The following is a 21368-nucleotide window of genomic DNA, read 5'->3' as shown; positions in this document are numbered from 1 at the left end:
TAACAGACAAAGCAAACACGGATCTTCTCCAGGTCTTTGGACAGCAAACTGTATAAAAGACCTGGAGACTTTTCCAGCTTGTTCTATCACCTATACTGAACTAAGCTTTAAACCAAGGAAACCACCTGACTTTTCTCTAGTGCCTCCTACAATGCCTAGCAAATAGTAAGTATGAAAATATTGGTTAAAATTGACCTTTATTAAAGCAACTTAAATATACTCTAAAGAAACACAACATTTAAAATGTTACCCAAAGAAAAGTCTTAAAAGTAGGCATTGTAACAATAACATAAAATAATTGAGTTCTGACTATTTATTTATGAGTGTTTCAAAGAAATGCGACAGGAAGCAACTTAAGAGAAAAGTTTGATTATTCAGAAGATTCAGGCTAAATACTGACATGTTTTTCATCTACAGTCACATCCTCATGATGTCCCCTTTTCCTACTTCTTCCTCTTCTAAGAATAATTGTTCCATTACCAATTTTTCTTCCCAGCCTCAGTACCCACCAGAACTCCTGTTAAAACTGGCCAAAAAATATCTCCTTCCACCACAAAACTCTTTCTTAACACTTCCTTTTTAGGGAGTTGTCAAATCAGGCTGCATATCAAACAGTTGGAGGAGTTTTTTAAATTAGAGATTCCTGGGCTCCACATCAGATGTATTGAATGAAAATACTGGAGTGAGATCCAGGACCTTTTTTTCCAAAAACCTGCTCAGGTGACTCTGAGTAGTAAGTAAGTAAGGTCATAAGCCCGCTCTGTGGTATCTAATGCCCTGATACCTGGGTCTTTAAATGTAGGAGTTGTCTGTGTTAAATGAACCCCCAGTACAGAAAGGAGTGCCACCAGTCCCCTGTTCCTCAGTACCTTCCAGGCCGTTATTCTCACCGACGAGCAAAAACTCCTTTCCTTTGTGCTTTAAGCCCTCTCTGCGCCCTCACTCCCGTGTCCCCATCCTCTCTGCCCACTATGCTGTTCACCCACGGGCATCAAAGGCTTTAGCATCTGTTTCAGTCTCCCTCTCTCGGAGCTAAAGCTGCCATCATTGTGGGGTGTGGGGTGTGGGTGTGTGTCTGAGACCAATGTACACAGCCTAATGAGTGCTCCCCAAGAACTGGCACCACAGAACCTCCCCCACACCTCAAATTGCTCGTTAACCTTCCTCCCCAAGGTAATCTCTGAGTTCAATACCATAGGTTATTTTTGCCTGTTTTTGAAATTTATATAAACGTAAAGTAAGGTATGGATGTGCTCTTATATCCGGCGTCTTTGTTTAACATTATGTTTATAAGATTCATCTATCTTTCTATGCAGCATCCTAGGCTATGACTATATCCAGTTTCTTTTTAATTTTTTACTCTTTTCATTTCTCACACTGTACAACCCCCCTTGGTGCTCACAGCCCACAGATACGGAGGCTGGGCAGCGGTTCGAGGCTGCGATGTGCTCTGGCCTGGGTGCACTATGAGAGGCCCACAGAGACGGGCCCACCATAAATCCATTACCAGGCAATATATCCCATTTCTTTATTCTGTGGGGGGAGAGTTTGGGCTGCTAAGAGCTTTGGGCTATAAAGAGTGAAGCTACTGAAACTTAAAAGCAGATAACTGCTCTTGAAGCACACGAAGAAAATATCAAACATCTCATAACAAAGCAAATGTATCAGTTACAGGCTCCTCCCTGCGCCAGGCCAGATTAATCCTGCTAAAATGTCGCACTGATCTACTTGACTTTTTTCTTCTTCTTAAGATTTTACTTATTTATTTTTAGAGAGAGGGGAAGGGAGGGAGAACGAGAGGGAGACAAACATCAATGTGTGGCTGCCTCTTGCACGTCCCCAACTGGGGACCTGGCCTGCAACGCAGGCATGTGCCCTGATTGGGAATCGAACTGGTGACCCTTTGGTTCGCAGGCTGGTACTCAATCCACTGAGCCATAGCAGCCAGGGCAAAAAGAATACTTAGATAAAACAATATATTCGTATGTTCGTAAAACCATTTCTTGGACCATCTCCCTCACAACCTGCTGCCTTTTGCTAACGGGGGATCTATGACAATGCAAAACTCCCCAATTTATTCTCATCCTTCTCCTACCAGGCCCCACGTACACATACAGTTAGTAAACTCTATATAAATAGAGGGGCTTTAAACAGCACATTTAACGGGAACATCCCCGAAAGCACGTGCTTACTTACACCTTCCTCCGTCACCTATTAGCCGCCCCTGGCATTTCCAACCTTCCACCCCACCTCACTTTCCATTGGCAGAAAGGAATGTTCCTACATAATTTAGTCCAACGCTGTAAAACGAAAATTAATTACCTGATGCTCCCCAGGGTTCAATTCACCAACGGTGTGCACTGAAGACGGTAACTGTCAGGTTTCCTACCACGCTGAGTCCCCTAAACTCAGGACAGCCCGGGGGGTGGGGCGGACACAGACGCCCGAGAGAAGCGCAGGGACGCACTGCAGCAGCGCGGCCACACAACGGTACGCAGCGAGGCACGTGTTTGTACCTGCAATGCCCAATTCACGCCTTTAAAATGTGGCCAGTGGAACGAAAGAACTGACTTTTTTTTGTTTTAGTTAAGTTTACACAGCCACATGTGACTGGGGACTACTGAACAGTAGAGAATTACAGGTTCAGAGAGGGTGAGCGTGAAGAACAAGATAACTGGATTTTTCTACAAAATTACAAACAGCAGTAAATATCCAAAATCTAATCACAAAGCTAAACAGGCCAAGAAGACAAGGAAACACTAAACCACCAAAATACTATTTTCTGCTTACCTCTTTAAGTTTACTGATTTGTTGGACATAGCGAGTTTGTGCAGCCTCCAGTGGAGTAATACACCAATGCCGGTCCCAGCATCTTTGAAAGAAAGTTGGTGAACGAACCTGTAACCTTAAAAGAATAGCTGCACGTGAAAAATAAAACAGTAAAATATATCAACCAAGCCTTGAATCTATAACTACAAATTCTAAAATTTTGCATTGCAAGGCCAAAGTTAAAAATGAACTCAGAGCTCCTCATATTCGCCATTTATACATACAGTTCATAAATCATAATAAAATTAGGTTCTGAAGTCATCTTTAAGTCAGCCGTCTAAACTTAAACTGTAGTTTTCTAAAGACTTAACATTACTCATCATGGTTAACTTATTAAAGCCTATTTATTACAATAACCAGGCAGAAATTCAATGTTGATCACCAGTCGGGAAGAACAGGACCAACTACGCAGGAGGGAGGAAGCTAACACTCCCTTTCCCTTTTCTTAACTAGGTCAGACCCGAGCAAAACAGGTGGTGTGTTTTCGGCCCTGCTCTTTTCCCCTCCTTCCTGCATCTCACATTCCCACATTCCCTGCTCCTCAGGAAAAAGATCAATTACAAGGTCAGCCACCCAGGACTGCTTTACAGTCTCCAAAAGGGTCTCGTGTTTTCAATAACCTATAATCCCGACCCCTCCGGACAGCAGCTTAAAAATCAAAACTCTCCATATATCACAATATGGTATATGTCAGCTATAGTTAAGGGGAAAAAAAGTATCTATATTAAAGTCTATGAATGGATAAGTGACAGGAGTTATCAGTAGTTTTTTAAAAAATGAATACTTATTAAAGCAAAAGCAAACAATAAACAAAAAAAAAAACTACTTTCTTACACAGCCAAACATGACTCCACTGACAGTGAAAAAAAATTACAGTAACGTATAGAGGTTTCTAAAGAGTCATAAAAGGCAAGACTAATTTGCAAGTCTCTAAATCCTAGTCCCAGTCTTGCCAGCCTTATGTTAGCTACCATTCCACTTTTCTTCCTAGTGTAAGGATCTACTGACCTTCTAGCAGTTATCTGCGGCAGGTATCTGCTTTTCGTAAGGACACTCCTGCCTCAGAGGGCAGGAGGGATTTACTCAACCACCATTCTGAGTGGACACTGCCCAGACAGCATACACTAACAGGACATTAGTAAGACTTTCTCAAGAGCAGTATCTTTGAATGACTAATCAAACCATGGTCAACCTTGCACATTTTTAGTATTTCTGCCATTAAAACAAAAGCAAGCACAAGATAAAATTCTTTAACGTTCTTTTTTAATAAAATAGATATATCTTTATATATAGTTACAGAAAAGCCTTAAGTACCTTTCTAGTATGTACATATAAAACTCCATCAGAATCTTGAACAATCTGTCATTAAATAAATATTATGAGTAACAAGGTCATTAAAAGCTTCCCCTTCATGATCCCGCAGCAATTTATTGACACTGCTATGACCGCACTACCTTATAGAATAATAAATTGTTTTTATCTGCCCATTTTCATCTTGAGGTTCCTGAGGACAAAAACCATATCTTCCTCTCTCTTAATATTAGCTCAATGCCAGGCACAGACTCAGTAAATGTTGCTAAATAAGGGACAATTAAACACCACAACAGGAATCTGTTTCTGTACTAAGTATGAGAAAAGTTGTTATAATCAGGGATGGCCTGAATAAAAAACTAGAGGTAGGATAAACTGCATTAAAAAGGAAACTCACAGATTCCCACCAAAAAGATTCAACATTACTAATACTCCAATAAAGAGAGAACTAAGGGTATAAAACAGCTCTTTCGTAGGTTGGTAAGATTGATGTGAAAAGGCAACAAAGTGTTTATTTTGTTGAATTATGTTTTTAAAATACAAAAATAATTAAAAGGTTTTAAAATGGAACTAAACTAATCCCCCAAAGCGGACAAAAACATGCTTTTTTCCTACATTAAAAACGCAATGATCTCCTTCTCCACTTCTTTACTCTCCCAGAGAACTTCCGAAGAACACAGAATAGTAAAGGTTGATACAACAGCAGCTCACCCAGCATGCTCAAGAACAAAGCTCAGAATAGGTGACATTTAAGAGTTTATCAAATCACTCCAAGGAAAAAGGATTTCAAAATTGTTTTGAAGAACACTTTCTGTACTGTTAAAACACTCTGAAACCTCTCAGTTCAAAACACATTTGAATCTTTTCTTTTAATCCTCACCTGAGGACATGTTTTCAGTGCTTTTAGAGAGAGAGGAAGGAAAAGAGAAACACTGATGTGAGAGAGAAACATCGACTGGTTGCCTCCCATACACACCCGGACCGGGGATCGAACCTGCAACCGAGGCATGTGCCCTGACCGTGAATCGAATCTGCAACCCTTCGGGTTAGTTACCGGGATGACACACCAACCAACTGAGCCACACTGGCCAGGGATGAATCGACCTTTTTAAATATTCAAGCCCTCATTTTTATCATCATTTTTTATCATCAAATTAAAACACCTTGTAATGATGACCGAAACTTCTGACGTGTAAAGTTTATTCCAACGATGGGATTTTTGTGCTTTGAGAGTTTGTCTTGTCTTTTCTTGAAAATAACACACCAACTCTTTCACTTTGTTTTGTCAGTTTTTGTCTCTATTCCCTTACTTTTAATTTATTATCTAGAAGGATCTGAAAATCATTTTGTAAAATTAACCTTGTAAAACCAGTCAGTCACCCAAATATGAACAATGTCAAGTGAAAAAAACAAGTATGTGATTTTCACTATTCTTTGACTTTCAAATAGTGAGGCTGCAAGAAGTTCAAAAGGTAAATTGGAACTTACTGTACTTATTAGAAGTACTTTCTTTTTTATGGAATTACTAACTAGATGTCAAACACATTTCTGACTGACTTACTCACTTAACTGCACAGGACTCCTGAAATGAAATGGTTCAGAACATAGTATGGTTATGGTTAGTATGCATTTCAATATTCATCTTTGTTAAAGGTATAAACTTTAAAATAAACTTCTGGTAGGTGACATTATTTCCTCCTGACAAAAGCCACAGGATCAAATCTTTCCTACCTTAAAATGACTGGATCATTTTGTCGATTCAAATATCCTTCATTTGCAAGTAAGTCCAAACGAAAAAGGCTATTATAGCCCCAGAATTCTCCAACCTCAAAGTCAGATGCAGGCTCTCGAATGATGTTTTTCATAGGATCACTGCAGGACTAATGAACCGTTTCTACACGATATTCATATCTCAAATTGAAGAAGAGAGCATGAATATAGTTGGTAAATCAGAATAAAAGCCAGATTCATTAAGTAGTTACCTGAGAAGAAACTTATCAATATATACAATTACATTTCTTCCATCAGAATTGTATTATTTACAAAGACAGCAGCATTGTGAATGGCTGGCACCGGGTCCTTCCCTCCTCTCAATGTTCGTCAACATAGCAGGTTAAAACGTCTCCTCGATAAATGAAAAATTTTGCATAAAACAGTACTTCCAAAGTTACTTTGTTTTGTTTTAGCAAAGCTATATATTATTTCATATAGTCATTACTTATATTTCCTCACATGTAAAAATTGTGCCATTTCCTTTGAGATTTATCACCATGCAATTTCAAAATGAATGAATTTTGAAGCCCTGGCTGGTGTGGCTCAGCGGATTGACTATTAGCCTGCAAACTGAAAGGTTGCTGGCTCAGTTCCTGGCTGGGGCACGTGCCTGGACACACCGATGGCAGATACACTTCTTACAACTCTAGCAAAATATGCTAAGTTTTCCATGGGGATTTTCACATCTACAAAATATGAAAAGAAATAGTTACAAATGAAATAAATTAATACTGGAACATAATTACCTCAACAAATCCCTAAGTTGGGGAAAGCTGACCAATTTTAAACCACCATACCTCGGAAAACAATATAACATGTATTTCATGGCTTCTGTAAACTAACCTAAGAATTACACTGGAACACAATTTCTTTTTAAATATTGTTTCAATTAATATGTAAGAATTTATAACAACATGAAAAATGCAGTCCAGTTTCTGAATAATGTACAAATATGACATTTCCTAGCGTCACTAGAGATCAGCGATCTTCAACCTGTTCCGTCTCATGGCACACATGAGCTAACCACAAAGTTCTGTGGCACACCAAAACATACATTGTTTGCTGACTTGACAAAAAAACAATAGTTCTAAGTTGTATTCTTTCACACCGAACAGCTATTATTTGTTGCCTGTTGTCCCTTTATTTGACAAACTACGGACAAAGAAGCTGTGTCCCTAAATAAATAGTCAGGTATTGCATGTTTTAGAAACTCTTGCAGCACACCAGTATGCCGAGGCAGACCGGTTGAAATCACTGCCATAGAAGGTAAATTCTAGCCTGTTACTACATTTCTGGGCAAATCAGATTACGTGAGCTTGTATGCACGCACAAATACTTTTTCTAAACGTGGCCAATGCTAACAATAATCAAGACACGTGTTAACTGCACAAAGTAGTACCAGATCCTAATGAAAATTGAACTCAATTTTTAAGTTTTCCCGTGCTTGCTTTGGCAGCACGTATACTAAAATTGGAACAATACAGAGAAGATTAGCATGGCCCCTGTGCAAGGATGACACGCAAATTTGTGAAGTGTTCCATATTTTAAAAAATAAAGTTTTCCTGTAAGTTGGGTATCCACATGCAAAAGAATGAAGATGGACCTGGTAAAAAACTGAACTGCATTCCCCACACCCCATATCCCTACGTTGAAGGTCATGATGTAACTGTACTTGGAAAAGGGGTTTTTATGGATATTAAATGAGGCCATAGTTTGAAGGCCTAACCCAACAGGACTGACGTCCTGACCAGAAAAGAAAGATGCCAGAAGTGTGTACACACAGCGAAGAGGCCACGTAAGGACGCAGAGAGAAAAGCCTCATCCAAGTCGAGGACAGAAGTCTCACCAGAAACCAAACGTGACAATACCTTGACCTTGGACTTCCTTACAGCCTCCAAAACTGTGAGAAGGTAAACTTACACTGTTTAAGCCACCCAGTCTGTGCTGTTCTGTTACGGCAGCCCTGGTGGAGATGAGCTGTGAGACAGTGTGAGCATACTCAACACTACTGAGCTACACACTTAAAAATAGTTAAGACAATAAATTTTATGTTACGTGCATTTTACCAAAATTTAAAAAAAAATTTTTTTAAGTTTTCTCTTGCATTTAAAAGACACAGTGTTGCCTTTGTTCTGCTCATCACTGAAGTACACTGGGCTTAGAGAAAACACCTATATAGGTCCACATTTTATTCTCATAAGTGATCTATGTATCAAACAGAAAATTAATAAAAGTATGAAGAAACGGTATATTAGTTACTGTCTGGAAGCTCACTTAGCATGATTTCCACACCATCTAATGTAGGCTATAACTTTTAAAATATAAGGAATTTATCAGAACAACTCTAATCAGTAACTTATAGGCACCTCAGCAAACCCAAGGGAAGCCAATAGGCATTGAGGGGCTAAGAAAAGAGATTAGCAGATTAGCAACTGTGGCACTTCCACTTTCATGAAAGGCTCTCATAAAAGAAGCATCGCCCTGGCCAGTGTGGCTCAGTTAGCCAGAGCGTTGACTGAAAGGCTGCCAGTTCAATCCCTGGTCAGGGTTTGTTGGTTCAGTCCCCAGTCAGGGCACAGAAGAGAAGGCAACTGATCGATGTTTCTCTCTCTTTTCCCCCACTTCCTCTTTCTCTAAAAGCAAAAAAAAAAAAAAAAAGTCCTTTGGTGAGGATTAAAAAGTTAGAATGACCCTTCCAGAGAGTAATACCCCCACCATGTCAGAAAAGAAGTGTTTCCCTACAAAACTTAAAAAAAAAAAAAAAAAAAAAAAGGCTTTCTGTAGTTTCATTAAAATAACATGTAACAACATCTATCAAAACATAAACAGAGAAATCAAAGACACACTCATCCTTTTCATTTTCTTGTGTTTGGTGAGATTGCAGAGCTGGAGAGTATCAAGCTGCTGTGTTACTTCTCCTGCCCAGCGACAGTTTACTAGCTCCCGTAGCTGGAGTGGAGCGCTGGAGAGAAGATACATATGCACACTTTAAAGAACCTGAAATTATTTTCTAAAATAAACACATTCTAAAGGTAAATACGTGAGGTGATGGTTCTGTTAATGAACTTGATGGAGGGGAATCCCTTTACAATATATACATATATCAAATCATAAGTTTAAATATCTTACAATTTTTTTCAATTACAGTGTATCTCAATAAAGCTTGAAAAGAAAGAAATTGTCAATTAAAGGAAAACACATTTCTCAAAATAGAACAACCAACCGATCAATGTTTCTCTCATTGGTGTTTCTTTCTTTCTCTCCCCCCCTTCCTTCTTTCCTCTAGCTCTAAAAGCAATGAAAAAATGCCCTCAGCTTAGGATAAATTAAAATATAATAAAATAAAATTTAAATTAATTAAAATAAGACTTCATTACACAGGTACACCAGACATATTTCAAGTGCTCAATTGCCACATGTAGCTGACGGAGTGGGGCAGCAAAGTTATATAACATTTTCCATCATTACAGAGTTCCACTTGATAGTACAGTTGTTAAAAGTGAGTATGAAAAGATAATAGATGAAGAAAAATGCACAAAAGATGTGAAGAGGTAGTTTAAGAAAAAAACAAGTATAAAGGTGTAAAAATATTTCTAGAGTTGCTCAGTTTCAATCATTTTTAAAAAAACGTTAAAAATGAGATACAATTTTTCACTGAGCAGAATGACAAAAACAATGATAGACTACCCTGACTGGTTGGCTCAGTTGGTTGGGTGTCGTCCTGCAAAGAGAAAGGCTGCCAGTTCGATTTCAGGTCAGGGTACGAGCCAGGGTGGGAGGTTCGGTCCCTGGTTGGGGCACATAAGAGAGGCAACCGATCGATGTTTCTCACGGTGATATTTCTCACCTTCTCTTTCTCCCTCCCTTCCCCACTCTCTAAAAATAAATTATATTTTAAAAAATGATGGTTGGTAATAGACAGTATTCATAGGAATGTGAGGAAAAGGAACTTTCGTATCTTTTACTAGGAATGTAAAATGGTAAAAAACTATCCTTCAGTGCAGCCTGCCAACATTATGTGAAATAACCAAAAGTGGACACAATCTAAATGTCTCTCAATATAAACGTAAATAAATCAACGTATGGTCGCATAACAGATTATACAAACATTTTCTGAATGACCTATATTTACTTCAAGAAAAGTACCACCATAGTCTTCATTTAAAAAGCAAAAAGTAGAACAGTATTTAATCATTTGCGTTGTAAAAAAAAATTATATGTATACATATCAGTATATACATAGAAAAAAACGTTGAGAAAAACAGACACCAAACCCAACAATTTCATCTGAAACTGTTATTTCATGAGAAGATTAGGAGAGGAGAAAGAGAATCAGAAGACTTTGTATTTTATATTTATACTATCAAGATTTTTTAAACCAGAAACCTTTTTCATTTTCATTATAAAAGGTTAGAAAGATAAAAGGTAAGTCAAGAAGTTACACATGATTTTCTAAAAGAAGGTAAACGATATAATGCATTCTATATAATTCTGAGTCAGATAACTTAGTTTGCATTGCTCTATCTATAAACATCACTTCTCTTTTCAGCCGTATTTACAAAGAGGAGAAATGCAGCAGATTGCAGAAAGAATTCTATTACTGCTCTGGCTCGCTCTAGCTCTATCACCTTATTATTTTTCCAAATTCACAAATAATCATAGCAAAACACTTACCGGCAATGAGGACACTGGGCTCTCTCTGTGTCAGCCAGCACTGAGGAAGAAAACAAACAAAAAAGATTTTGATTACAGAAACACCATTTCTTTAATGTGTATATCTTGAATACTTATGTACCACATTTAATGAGTTTAACTCTCTAGTGCTTGCATTAATGATAGAGATATTTATGTTGTAGAAATAGTTAAGCAACCCTCTTCCTCTCATTATCATCATGATCAGGACAAACTTTCCAGAGACGGACCTCATTTCAAAATAGTTAAGAAGCTATTGTTTCATAGGAAAGGAAGTGATCTTACGACTACTTGGGTCTCACAGGGAAGATGTGCATAATCTTCACAAAAATAATGGTACTGTCGCTGCCATCTCCAGACATACGCACAGGGGTGATGTGCTTCTACCTAACCTCCCATAAAATCCCGAGGAAGTTTCAGGTACTACTAACTTCCTTTTTAGAAAAGCAATCTAATTTTAAAGTACATGAATTTATACACACATAAATTATACACATATAAGATATGAATTAGCAATATAGTAAAACCTCTTTTATGTCTCGTGAGTTCTACAGTTATATAACGAGAACGGTTTGCATGGCATCGATGGAACCTGGCAGCCAAGGAGTGGACTGGAATGCACATGCGTGAACAATGATGACTTCACTGTACTAGTCAGTGGGGGCCATAGACACCGCTGAGTGAGCACACGTACTGTCTGGCTGTCGCATTAAAAATCCCTGAGTGAGCAGAACAATGAATCTCCATCGAATTTTGTATTAAGCTTGAACATTTCACCTGGAAAATATCTCTATGATTCAGAAGGCCACAGCTATGGGCAACTGGTGATTGGCAGCTTCATCATGACAATGCACCCACTCATGTATCACCTCTCATGCAGTTTTTTTGCAAAACGTCCAATCACCCAGGTGATTCAGTCCCCCTATACCCCAGATTTGGTGCCCTGTGACTTCCAGCTTTTCCCAAAGCTAAAATCACCTTTGAAGGAGAATAGATTTCAGACTGTTGAAGAGATTCAGGAAAATACAACGGGGCAGCTAGCGGTAACTGGGAGAACTGCGTGAGGTCCCCCGGTGCCTACTTTGAAGGGGACTGAGGCTTGTGCTATGTACAATGCTGTTTGTATCTTCCATCTTCTTCAATAAATGTCTTTATTTTTCATATTACATGGCTGGATACCTTCTGGACAGACCTCGTACCCAACTTTCAGCATCAAGTCTGTGTACCTGTTTACACAGTCCTTCCTTCTCCACATGTGCTGTCACATGGGAATGTCCACTGGTTATATCCATGAAACTTTCCTGCCTATCCCACACTGGGGACCTTTCCCTTCTCTGTATATATGTGGCATTTTTTACCCTGTATTCTACAATCTCACTTAATCAAAAAATAAATACGGCAATTTTAATACTTTGGGAAAAACAATGTTTCTCCCAAACCAAAACCAAAGGTAAGAACCACTGAACAATAGTAATGCACAACATTTTTAAAAATCTTTAGAGCATTTTCTCCACATTCAACTAAATAATTAATTTCTCTCCACCAAATGGAAGAATCATTAGCTTCAGACAGTATTCAGACCTCAGTATGAATCCTAACCACACGACACTAGACAAGTGACTGAGCTCAAGTTTCCTTGATTATACACATGACCAAGTGGAGTTTATTCCTGGAATTCACTGAGAGTTCAACATACAAAAATCATTCAGTGGAATACAGCACATAATAAAATGAAGAGAAAAGACATCTGATCATCTCAAGTGATACAGGAAAGACATATGACTAAATCTAGTATCCTTTCATGATAAAAAACACTCAAGAAAAATAGAAGGGAACCTTCTCAACTTAGTAAGTCCTTATTTTAGAAACCCACAGCAAACATATTTAATGGTTAAAGACTGAAAACTCTCCCCTAAGATTAGGGGAAAGACAAGGATACCTGCTTTTAACACTTCTAATCAATATAATACTGAAAATTTCAACCAGAGCAATTAAGGAAGAAAAGTGAAGAAAACTATTCAAAATAGAAAAAAAGAAAAAAAACATTTGTTTGTGATGACATGATCTTATAGGTAGAAGACCCTAGATTTCATGAGAAACTGTTAAAACTAAGAAATTCACCACAGGTGCAGGATATACAAACCAACAAATAAGAAACACTTGCATTTCCATACGCTAGAAAAGAAGACTCCGAAGAGGAAATTAAGAAAACAATACACTTACAATAGCATCAAAAAGAGTAAAATACCTGGGAATAAATTTAACAAAGGAACTGAAACATTTATTGGTAGAAAATTACAAAATATTGCTGAAAGAAATGAAGAAATTAAAGAAGTTTTAGATAAATGGAAAGGCATCCCATATTCATGGATTTAAAAATTAATATTGTTACGATGACAATACTACCCAGAGCAATCTACAGAATCAATGCAATTCCTATCAAAATCCCAATGGTGCCTTTTACAGAAGTCAAAAAACCTAATCTAAAATTCAAATAGAATCTCAATGGATGCCAAATAGCCAAAACTATGTTCAACTTCCTGATTTCAATTCACTGCAAAGCTACAGTCATCATTAGATTGGTGCTCACATAAGGACAGAAACAGAGACCAATAGAGAGCCCAGAAATAAACACAAAGGGACAAATACTGGATGATTGGATTTATAAGAGGTATTTACTAGTCCAATTTGTAGAGACAGAAAACATAGTGGTTACCGGGAGTTGGGAGAGAAGGCAATAGATAGAAGTAATAAAAGCAGACATCCTTATCGTTTTCTTGATCATAAGGGGAAAGCTGAGGTACGACTCCATATCTATGAGAATGGCTAAAAACCAGTACTGAAAAAAACAATCGTTAGCATTAATGTGGAAGAATTGGAACTGTCATAAGCTGCTGGTGAGGATGTAAAATGATACAACTATTTTAAAAGACAGTCTGACAATTTATTAAACAGTTAAACACTTATCTAACATATGATCTAGACACTCCACTTCTAAATATTTACCCAGAGAAATGAAAACTAGATTCTATTCAAAGACTGGTATATAAATGTTTGGAGCAGTTTTCTATGTAAATACCAAAAACTAAAAGCAACCCATGTATCCATCAACAAGTGAATGTGTACAATATGGTAACTATAGTTAATAATATGACCCTGGCTGGTTTGGCTCAGTGGATTGAGCGTCGGCCTGCGAGCTAAGTGTCGCTGGTTCAATCTTCCAGTCAGGGCACATCAGAGAAGGAAAACTCTGACTCCAAAAAACCTCCGCTGCCTTGCGGCATACCTCTTCAGAGGAAAGGCTAAGGGAGTAAACCCCGACAGAAAATCCGGAGCTGGAGTCCCTAAGGCGGTTTGACGTTGTAGTCAACACCGGCAACTCCTGCGGCGCACCTGAAGCCAAGCTGTATTGACTCCGTCTTTCCCTTGGACCCTTCAGCTGCGAAGAGAGGGGGAGTCTGCTGCATGGGCAACAGCAGACCCTCCATATCACCCTGCCCAGGCTCTGTAGCTTCAGCTTCACTGGAGAGGACACTCCAGCGTCATCACAAGATGTCGATTCAACACGGGAGGAGACAGATATCGTGTCACTCCCGAGTTGGACTGCACAGCCATTCTCGGCGGTGCAGATAGACTCTTAAGAAGCTACACCATCGTCTCTCGAGACGGACGACTGCCGACGAGTTAATAATATACTGCAGATTTGTAAATTGCTAAGAAAATAGATCTTAAAAATCCTCATCACTAGAAAAAGAATTTTTGACTATATATGCTGACAGATGTTACCTAGATGTAGTGTAGTCGTCTTGCAACATATATAAATATCAAATGTAAAAGTGTGTTGCACATCTGAAGCCAATACAATGTTTTATATGTCAATTATACCACATACAAAACAAAAAAACAAAAACAGGTGAATGGAGAAACAAATTATGACATATGCACACAGCGCAGTGCTACTACTGACCAATAAAAAGGAATACTGTGGACACACCGTGACGCAGATAAATATCAGAATAACTTTGCTGAGTATTAAACAAACAGAAAAGATACACAAGAGTACATATTGTAAAATTCCATTTGTATAAAATTCCAGAAAATCCAAACTTCCCTTCAGTGGCAGAAAGCAGATCAGTGGCTGCCTGGGAACAGGACGAGCAGAAGGAGGCATTACCAAAAGGCACGAAGAAACTCTGGGGGAATGCAGATGTTCTCACCATCGCGACTGTGGTGACGGTTTCTCGGGTATATGCATTTGTCAGAACTTATCAAACCACACACTTTAAAAATGGGCAATTTAATGAATGTCAATTATACCTCATTTTAAAAAGGCTGCAAAATTAAAAACAAAAGGAAGTCAATAATTATAGGCAAACATAAAAATTCTACTTGTGTTGAAAATCAAGAAGTAAAAAAACACAAAACAAAAAATACGAGAATTATGGAGACAGATATGGGGGGTGTAAATACAAATAAAAGGGAACAGGTAATAAGAGAGAATCGACTAAGTGTACTTAGTTAAAGGAGACCTGGCCTGAAAACAGACGACGTTCCCACCTTCTGAGGGGTGTGTGCGCGCGCGCGCGTGTGTGTGCGTGTGTGCACGCACGTGCGCACACCAGAGTCAGAGACAGAGCACTGGAACGGGAGTCCAATCCTGGTCTGTCACCAACTACTAGGTGACTGTGGACACATTTACTCACGGGTGTGGGCACGAGTATGTGCACTTTCACAGACAGCTAAATTTCCACAGTCAAGTGACCAGAGATGGGAAGAAAGAAGGGAAGGCATTAAAATGAGTATTACAATTTGGTTGGGCGGAGTGCCCAGCTTCTCAAGGACTTTGCTCCTGTAATTATCCCCCCGTCTCTCCAGCATCATTAATTATTCTGTTTACTGGTTCAGTCAAAGCAAGAGATACATCTTCTCCGAAAATGGGGGGAAATGTTGACTCTCAACATCCCCCTTCAAACCACAGCCTTGTTGCTCCACTTTACTGACTACAAAGTTCTGAGCTCTTCTTACTTGCTGTCTCACTCCCGCTCTCTGCCAGCAAGTTTCTGTTCCCCCTCTTCCCCCTAAAACTACACAGCAAGGTCACCACCGGTGACGCACACATTCTCAGGTCCAACGGTCAATTCCCAGCCCAGAACCATATGGCACAGCTACCTTACTCGTCTTCAAACTTGCTTCTCACTTGAATTCTGTGATGCCTCACTCATGGCTCCTTCTTGTCATCCTTTGCTGAATCTGCCTCCTCCTCTGACCTCTAAATGTGAGCAACCCACAGTTCAGACCAAAAAACACCTTCCCACAGGAGGTAATCTGGTGAACTCAACTGACCCCCTGGCTTTAAATACTATCTATATGCTAACAATTCAATCTCTCTAAAGTCCCCTTCCACACTCCAGATTCATATTTCCAGCTGTCAACATCCCCAGTTACATGTATAATAAACATCCCAAACTTCATATATTTAAAGAGGAGAAGGGGGGAAGCGCACGAGAGAGAGAGAGAGAGACAGACAGACATTGATTTGCTGTTCCCCGTATTTATGCATTTGTTGGTTACTTCCTATATGTGCCCTGACCAGGGACCAAACTCACATCCTTAGCAAACCGGGACAATGCTCTAAACAACCGAATACCTGGCCAGGGTATACACTCCCCATATTTAAAAACAAAACTTTCCCATCTACAGCCTACACAAATGTGCTCCTCCCCAAGGTTTTTCTACCTCAGAATGGAATACCATTTATACCATCCAGATGCAACACACTTCCTCACATACCGTCTGTAAGCTCTACCTTCGAAACACATCCAGGACGGCCCTATTTTCACCACCTGTACTATTACCATTCTAGTCTAACCCACCCTTCCCCTTTCACTAATAAAGCATATCCTGATGGATTCCCTCACTTCCTCCCCCAGCAGCTGACAGTCCACTTTCCACACAGGAACCAGAGTGGCATTTTCTAAAAAATTACGTTCTGTCACTCACAAGTTTTCAATAGCTACCATCACACTTCTTTGACCATATCCCAACTACTGAGTCAGCTCCTTGGGAAGTCAATGCCTAACTTCAGGCAGCCATGCAACTAATATTTGATGAATAAACAAATGACTAGTGCATTTAAGAATCAAGAAATCTCTAGAAAGAAAGATGAGAACCATTTCATCCAGATGGTCTGCCTACAAGGGTAATATTCTTACTTTATCCTTCAGGCAATCAATCTCAGGCATGGAAGGGAAAACATGACATCACCTGAAAACATCAATATGGCAGCAGGATACCAAACAGACTAGAGATAAGAAAAGATTCAAGACAGAGAGATGAGTTAGAAGATGATTATAATAACCTGAGCACAAGGTAAAAATGTCTGTATTTACCTATTAGGATGGTAATGATAGGAAGAGAGGTAGGACAGACAGAAGCGACACCAGGAGATACCTGACAGGACTTAAAAACCATTAGTGTAAGAGATGTCACGGTTGACCGGCAGAATAGAATAAAAAGAAAGAAGTCATAAAAGTCAATTTCAGAAAAGAGCAGGAAGGACAATCAGAGGTCATTTATAGGTCAATGCTGAAGGAATAAACTGGGGAGCCCTGCTCACAGAAATGAAAGTTAAACCCGCAACAGTAAATCAAGTGTCCTCCTTTTCTTTCTTTTTTTTTTTTTTTTTTTTTAAGGAAAGTACCTTCCTACTCGATCGTGCTGGGTGGGGAAAGCTTCCAAGTTCGAGCCCCCAAACCCCGTTCACCTGCTGAGGGACCTTGGAAGACTCAGGTCCGCCTCTCAGGACCCCGGCGGCCCCACTTAGTAAGAGAGGTGCTCTCCCTGTGCCAACAGCGAGCCCGGCTCCCGCCCCGCCCGCGCTCACCGCCAGGGACGGTCCGGATGAGGGAGGCGTGCCCGGGGCAGTCGGCCGGCGTGACCGAAGCTGGGGCTCGCCAGGATCGGACCTGGCTTCAGGCGCGGCTGGGGCTCGGGAATCGCGCACCGCAGACGCGCGGGGAGCGGCACCAAGAAGCACGGGAAGCCCAGGCCCGGCGTGACGCCACGCCCGCGGCTCCGAGGCTGCCTGTCGAAGGCGGCAGTGGAGGCCCTGGTGCTCAGGGCCCGCGCCGCGCGGGCTTGCCGCTGTCGGTGTGGCCCCGCGTGCCCACGTGCACGTCCACCCGCCGCCCTGCCATTAAGTGTCTTAAAGTAGATAAGACCTTCCCAGAAACCTAGGGGTACAGCATGCCAGCAGCGATATTTAAGAAATATATGCCTGTAAGGAACAGGAGGAAGAAAAGGTAACAATGAAGAAATGAAGAATCACCGAGGCATAAGGTAATAACCAGAGATCATGTCTACTGAGCCTTCTTCAAAGGACTGAGTCCATATCCAGGCTCTATCACTAGTTAACTACAGTGAGAGAGGCCAATGACTTGATTTCTCTAGTTTCAGTTTCAACATTTATAAAACATAAACAAATTTCTGGTGAGGTAGCTCAGTTGGTTAGAGCATCGTCCAGATACATACAGCAAGGTTGTGAGTCTGATCCCCAGTCACGTCACATATAAGAATCAACCTATGAGGCCCTGGCCAGGTAGCTCAGTTGGCTGGGGCATCATTCAGATACTCCAAGGTTGCGGTTGGATCTGCAGAGAACACCCAAGGAAACAACCAATGGCCCTGGTTGGTGTGGCTCAGCTGGCTGCAGTGTCATCCCATACAATGAAAGGTTCCAGGTTCAATCCCTGGTTGGGTCACATACCTAGTTCGCGGGTTCAATTCCCGGGTGGGGAGCCTACAAAAGGCAACCAATCGATGTTTCTTTCTCTCTCTCTTTCTCCCTCCCTCTTTCTCAATGCAATGAAAAATATCCTCCAGAGAGGAAGGACAGGAGGAAGGGAGAGAGAAATAAATAAGGGGAACAACAAATTGAAGATTCTCTCTCTCTCTCTCTCAAATCCATAAAAAAATTTTAAAACAAAGATGTGCATTAGTTGCTATTTTAACATGTAACACTTTACAAGAGAATAGTATTTTGTAGTTTCTAAATGAGTTTCAGCTTATCTCATCTAATGCCACAACCACCCTGTGAAGATCTTGTTATCCACCTCCTACAGCTGAGGAAACAAGGCTAAGAGAGGTTGAGTCTCAGTTTATGAGTGGGAGAACTAGCATGGTATATACCCTAGCTCTTCTGCACATGGTAGAGTGGCAAAGAACACAGGATCTCGAGCCAGACTTCCTGGGTTCAAATCCAGCTCCACCATTTGCTAGCTGTGACTGGAAGCAAATGATTTATGTATTACAGATATTACTCTTCACAAGGGGATATTTTATCTTCCTTAGGCAGAAATAAGCAACCACAGAGAAATCCTGAGGTGAAGACCACGGGAGATGCTTTGGTTTTTTTCAGCAAAGAAAATAACCTACTAAGGGTAATGTGGTCTGCAGATGTCCTATTGAATCCTCATACCCAACCAAACTAAGTTCTTACCTGTTAAACCTCCCTGTAATTTTGTTAAAGGAGTTCATCTACATTCAGTTTTTAAAGTCACTGGATTATATTCACCACTAAGGTCTCTTGTGACTATAAGACGATATGATTTCATTCTTTGCCTTTGAATCCATTACCTTTCTTTTCTTTTTCTTTTTGTTCTTACCCACCAAACAAGTATAAAACTCTCCCTCCTCCGGGAGCATCCCGCAATTTCTCCATACAAATGAAACACCAGAAAACCTCAGCAATGCTCTGAAAATAATAAAAGATGTAAAGTCCACCAGATTAGGCTACTGAATCAAGAGTAAAAAGCATGCTTAAAATAATTCACTTGATAACATTTTACTTTTAACTTTATTCCATATCAGGACTTGGTCAGTTAAGGTCCAGGGTACCTGAGAACATCTAAGCTTCACAATGGTTCTATTCTAAGGAAAGGCTATGACATGCAAACAGGCAGACTTACGCACAAATATTTTCACGGAAGCAGTAATTAGAATGGCAAGAATCTGGCTAACCCAAATGTCCAAATATTAATTAAACTGTCTCAGTTAATTTACAGTCACTGCAAATATTTCAGGAATTATTTAATGATATGGGAGGAGGGGGGAGCCTATGTTAAACAGTAAGAAAAAAAAGGAACAAATGGACTTTTTACTTTTTCTGTAATTTTCCCAAAGGGGATGAATTACTTTTATAATATTGGAAAAGTTTTTAAAAGATGTATGTCCTAATAGCAGTGTACTTTGGTCAAGAAAGAAACGAATTCAGAATCCAGAAATCCGAATTTCTGTCCTGATGCTGCAACCAAGTAGCTCCTTACTTGAGCCTATTGCGATTTTTGGTGGCGGCTCTGCCAATGTTTAGGGAAGAAGGAAAGATCACGTAAATAGAAGAAACACTGTTATCTTTGCAAGAAGTCTCATGTGAATCAACTTAGGAAGTAACTGACAAGAAAACATATAATTAAATGTAAGTTCTTACATATTTTAAGTTTATTATTGCAGTACATTTATTTTTCCTCCATTCTAGGAGAATGTAACTCTCCTAAAACCAAGGTAAAGTTATCAAACCTTTATAATATCTTCACACAAAGAATTAAGAAGAAAATCCCTGGAGTCTAATCATGACTCTGCTGGGCCAGAAAGGACCTCTGAGGTGCAGATGCTGGGGGGGCCGGGAGGCGTGGACAGTAAGACCATTGGATGGACTAGTTTCAAGTGGGGTGCTCAGTGACATCGCTGCCCTTACTAAGAAACAAAAATTTACTTAGTATTTGAAAGGTTCAAAATTAGACATTATACAGTTATTTCCAATAACCAATCCTTTAAAAACAGATGTTCCTAGCCTTTACGTAAATACACACATTTAAAATCACAGCTTACAAGTGTCAGATATAAATAGTTGTTCTAGCAAACTACAGCCAAGCACCCGCTCACTCACAGGAAAGGCAAAAGTATAAAACTGCACCGCTGGGAGGAATGTTTACCCGTTCGGAGGGAGAGCTGGATCCGCGCAGGAACTCGCAAGAACTGGTCGCGGGTGGAAGGGCACGTCCCCCTGATGAGTTTGCAGCTGTGCTGTGGGAAGGACGCCGCGTGCGCACCGTGCGGAGACCGCCTGAACACGCCGGGTACGCACCCCGGCCGCGGGAACGGTCCGAGCGCCGGCACCAGAGCGCGGCGGAACCAGCACGACGTCCTTCGCACCCGGCCGGCCCTCCCCACAGCCGCGGCGGCCAGTCGGGCGCCCGACCAGAGAGAGGACCAGGGCCAGGCGACCCGACTAAAAAGCCCTCCCCGAGTGGCAGGGGCAGACCAACCACCAACCTTCTCACACCCCCTCACCTCCACGCTCTGTTCGTCCATTGCCTCCGACTCCCGGCGGGGCTCAGCGGCCGACGGAGTCAGTGATCACACCTAGTGGGTGCCGGCCCGAGGCCGCCGCTTCAAACTGGCGCGGAGAACCACCCGGTGTCCACGTCAGAAGGTTCCAACGACCACCCCACCTGCTCGTCCATCGCTTCCCCACCGGCTACCCCCACTTCGCCATTTTTATCCCCGCACCTACCCTAGGGCGCACTCGGAGGGCGAGCGTTGGCCGCAGCTCCGTCCTCCCGCTTCAGCTGCCGTTGGGGACCACGAGGCAGCCTTGGCCCACGTGATCCCGGCCCGCTAGCGCGCGCCTAGAAAACGCCTCAAAAGCCCGGAGGCGCTGGTCCCCGGCGAAGAAGGCGCGGCAGGGAATTACAGCCAAAGGTCAC

At 40.9% G+C, this 21368-nt stretch overlaps 1 protein-coding gene, 1 long non-coding RNA gene and 2 other non-coding genes across 8 annotated transcripts in view; 1 reads left to right on the top strand and 3 right to left on the bottom strand.

Annotated features, from left to right (window-relative positions):
* LOC149994762 (E3 ubiquitin-protein ligase TRIM37-like) overlaps positions 1-6248 on the bottom strand; it is a 40606-nt gene extending 34358 nt beyond the window's left edge. For all 5 annotated transcript variants that reach the window (XM_090261071.1, XM_090261069.1, XM_090261070.1 and 2 more), the window contains exons 1-3: positions 5872-6248; positions 4144-4188; positions 2791-2905 (exon numbers count right to left, since the gene is read on the bottom strand). In XM_090261071.1, the coding sequence (XP_090117197.1) occupies positions 2791-2905; positions 4144-4188; positions 5872-6005 (294 nt within the window). In that variant the 5' untranslated portion in view covers positions 6006-6248. The remainder of the gene's footprint in view (positions 1-2790; positions 2906-4143; positions 4189-5871) is intronic.
* On the bottom strand, positions 1376-1512 carry LOC149994763 (small nucleolar RNA SNORA42/SNORA80 family). The gene has a single exon (XR_016507929.1). It is a non-coding gene; the product is annotated as a small nucleolar RNA SNORA42/SNORA80 family (small nucleolar RNA).
* Positions 6249-7353: 1105 nt separating the features above from the next.
* Positions 7354-7460, top strand: LOC149994761 (U6 spliceosomal RNA). The gene has a single exon (XR_016507967.1). It is a non-coding gene; the product is annotated as a U6 spliceosomal RNA (small nuclear RNA).
* An 11686-nt stretch (positions 7461-19146) lies between these two features.
* Positions 19147-20996, bottom strand: LOC149994760 (uncharacterized). The gene is made up of 3 exons (XR_016507851.1): positions 20953-20996; positions 20549-20665; positions 19147-19357 (listed from the first exon to the last, which is right to left on the bottom strand). It is a non-coding gene; the product is annotated as an uncharacterized LOC149994760 (long non-coding RNA).
* Between the last annotated feature and the right edge of the window lie 372 nt (positions 20997-21368).

This window comes from Furipterus horrens, unplaced genomic scaffold (assembly GCF_987537825.1).
Source record: "Furipterus horrens unplaced genomic scaffold, mFurHor1.1.pri manual_scaffold_13, whole genome shotgun sequence".
In the NCBI taxonomy this organism is placed as follows: Eukaryota; Metazoa; Chordata; class Mammalia; order Chiroptera; family Furipteridae; genus Furipterus; species Furipterus horrens.
This window is presented reverse-complemented; position numbering and strand designations above follow the sequence as displayed.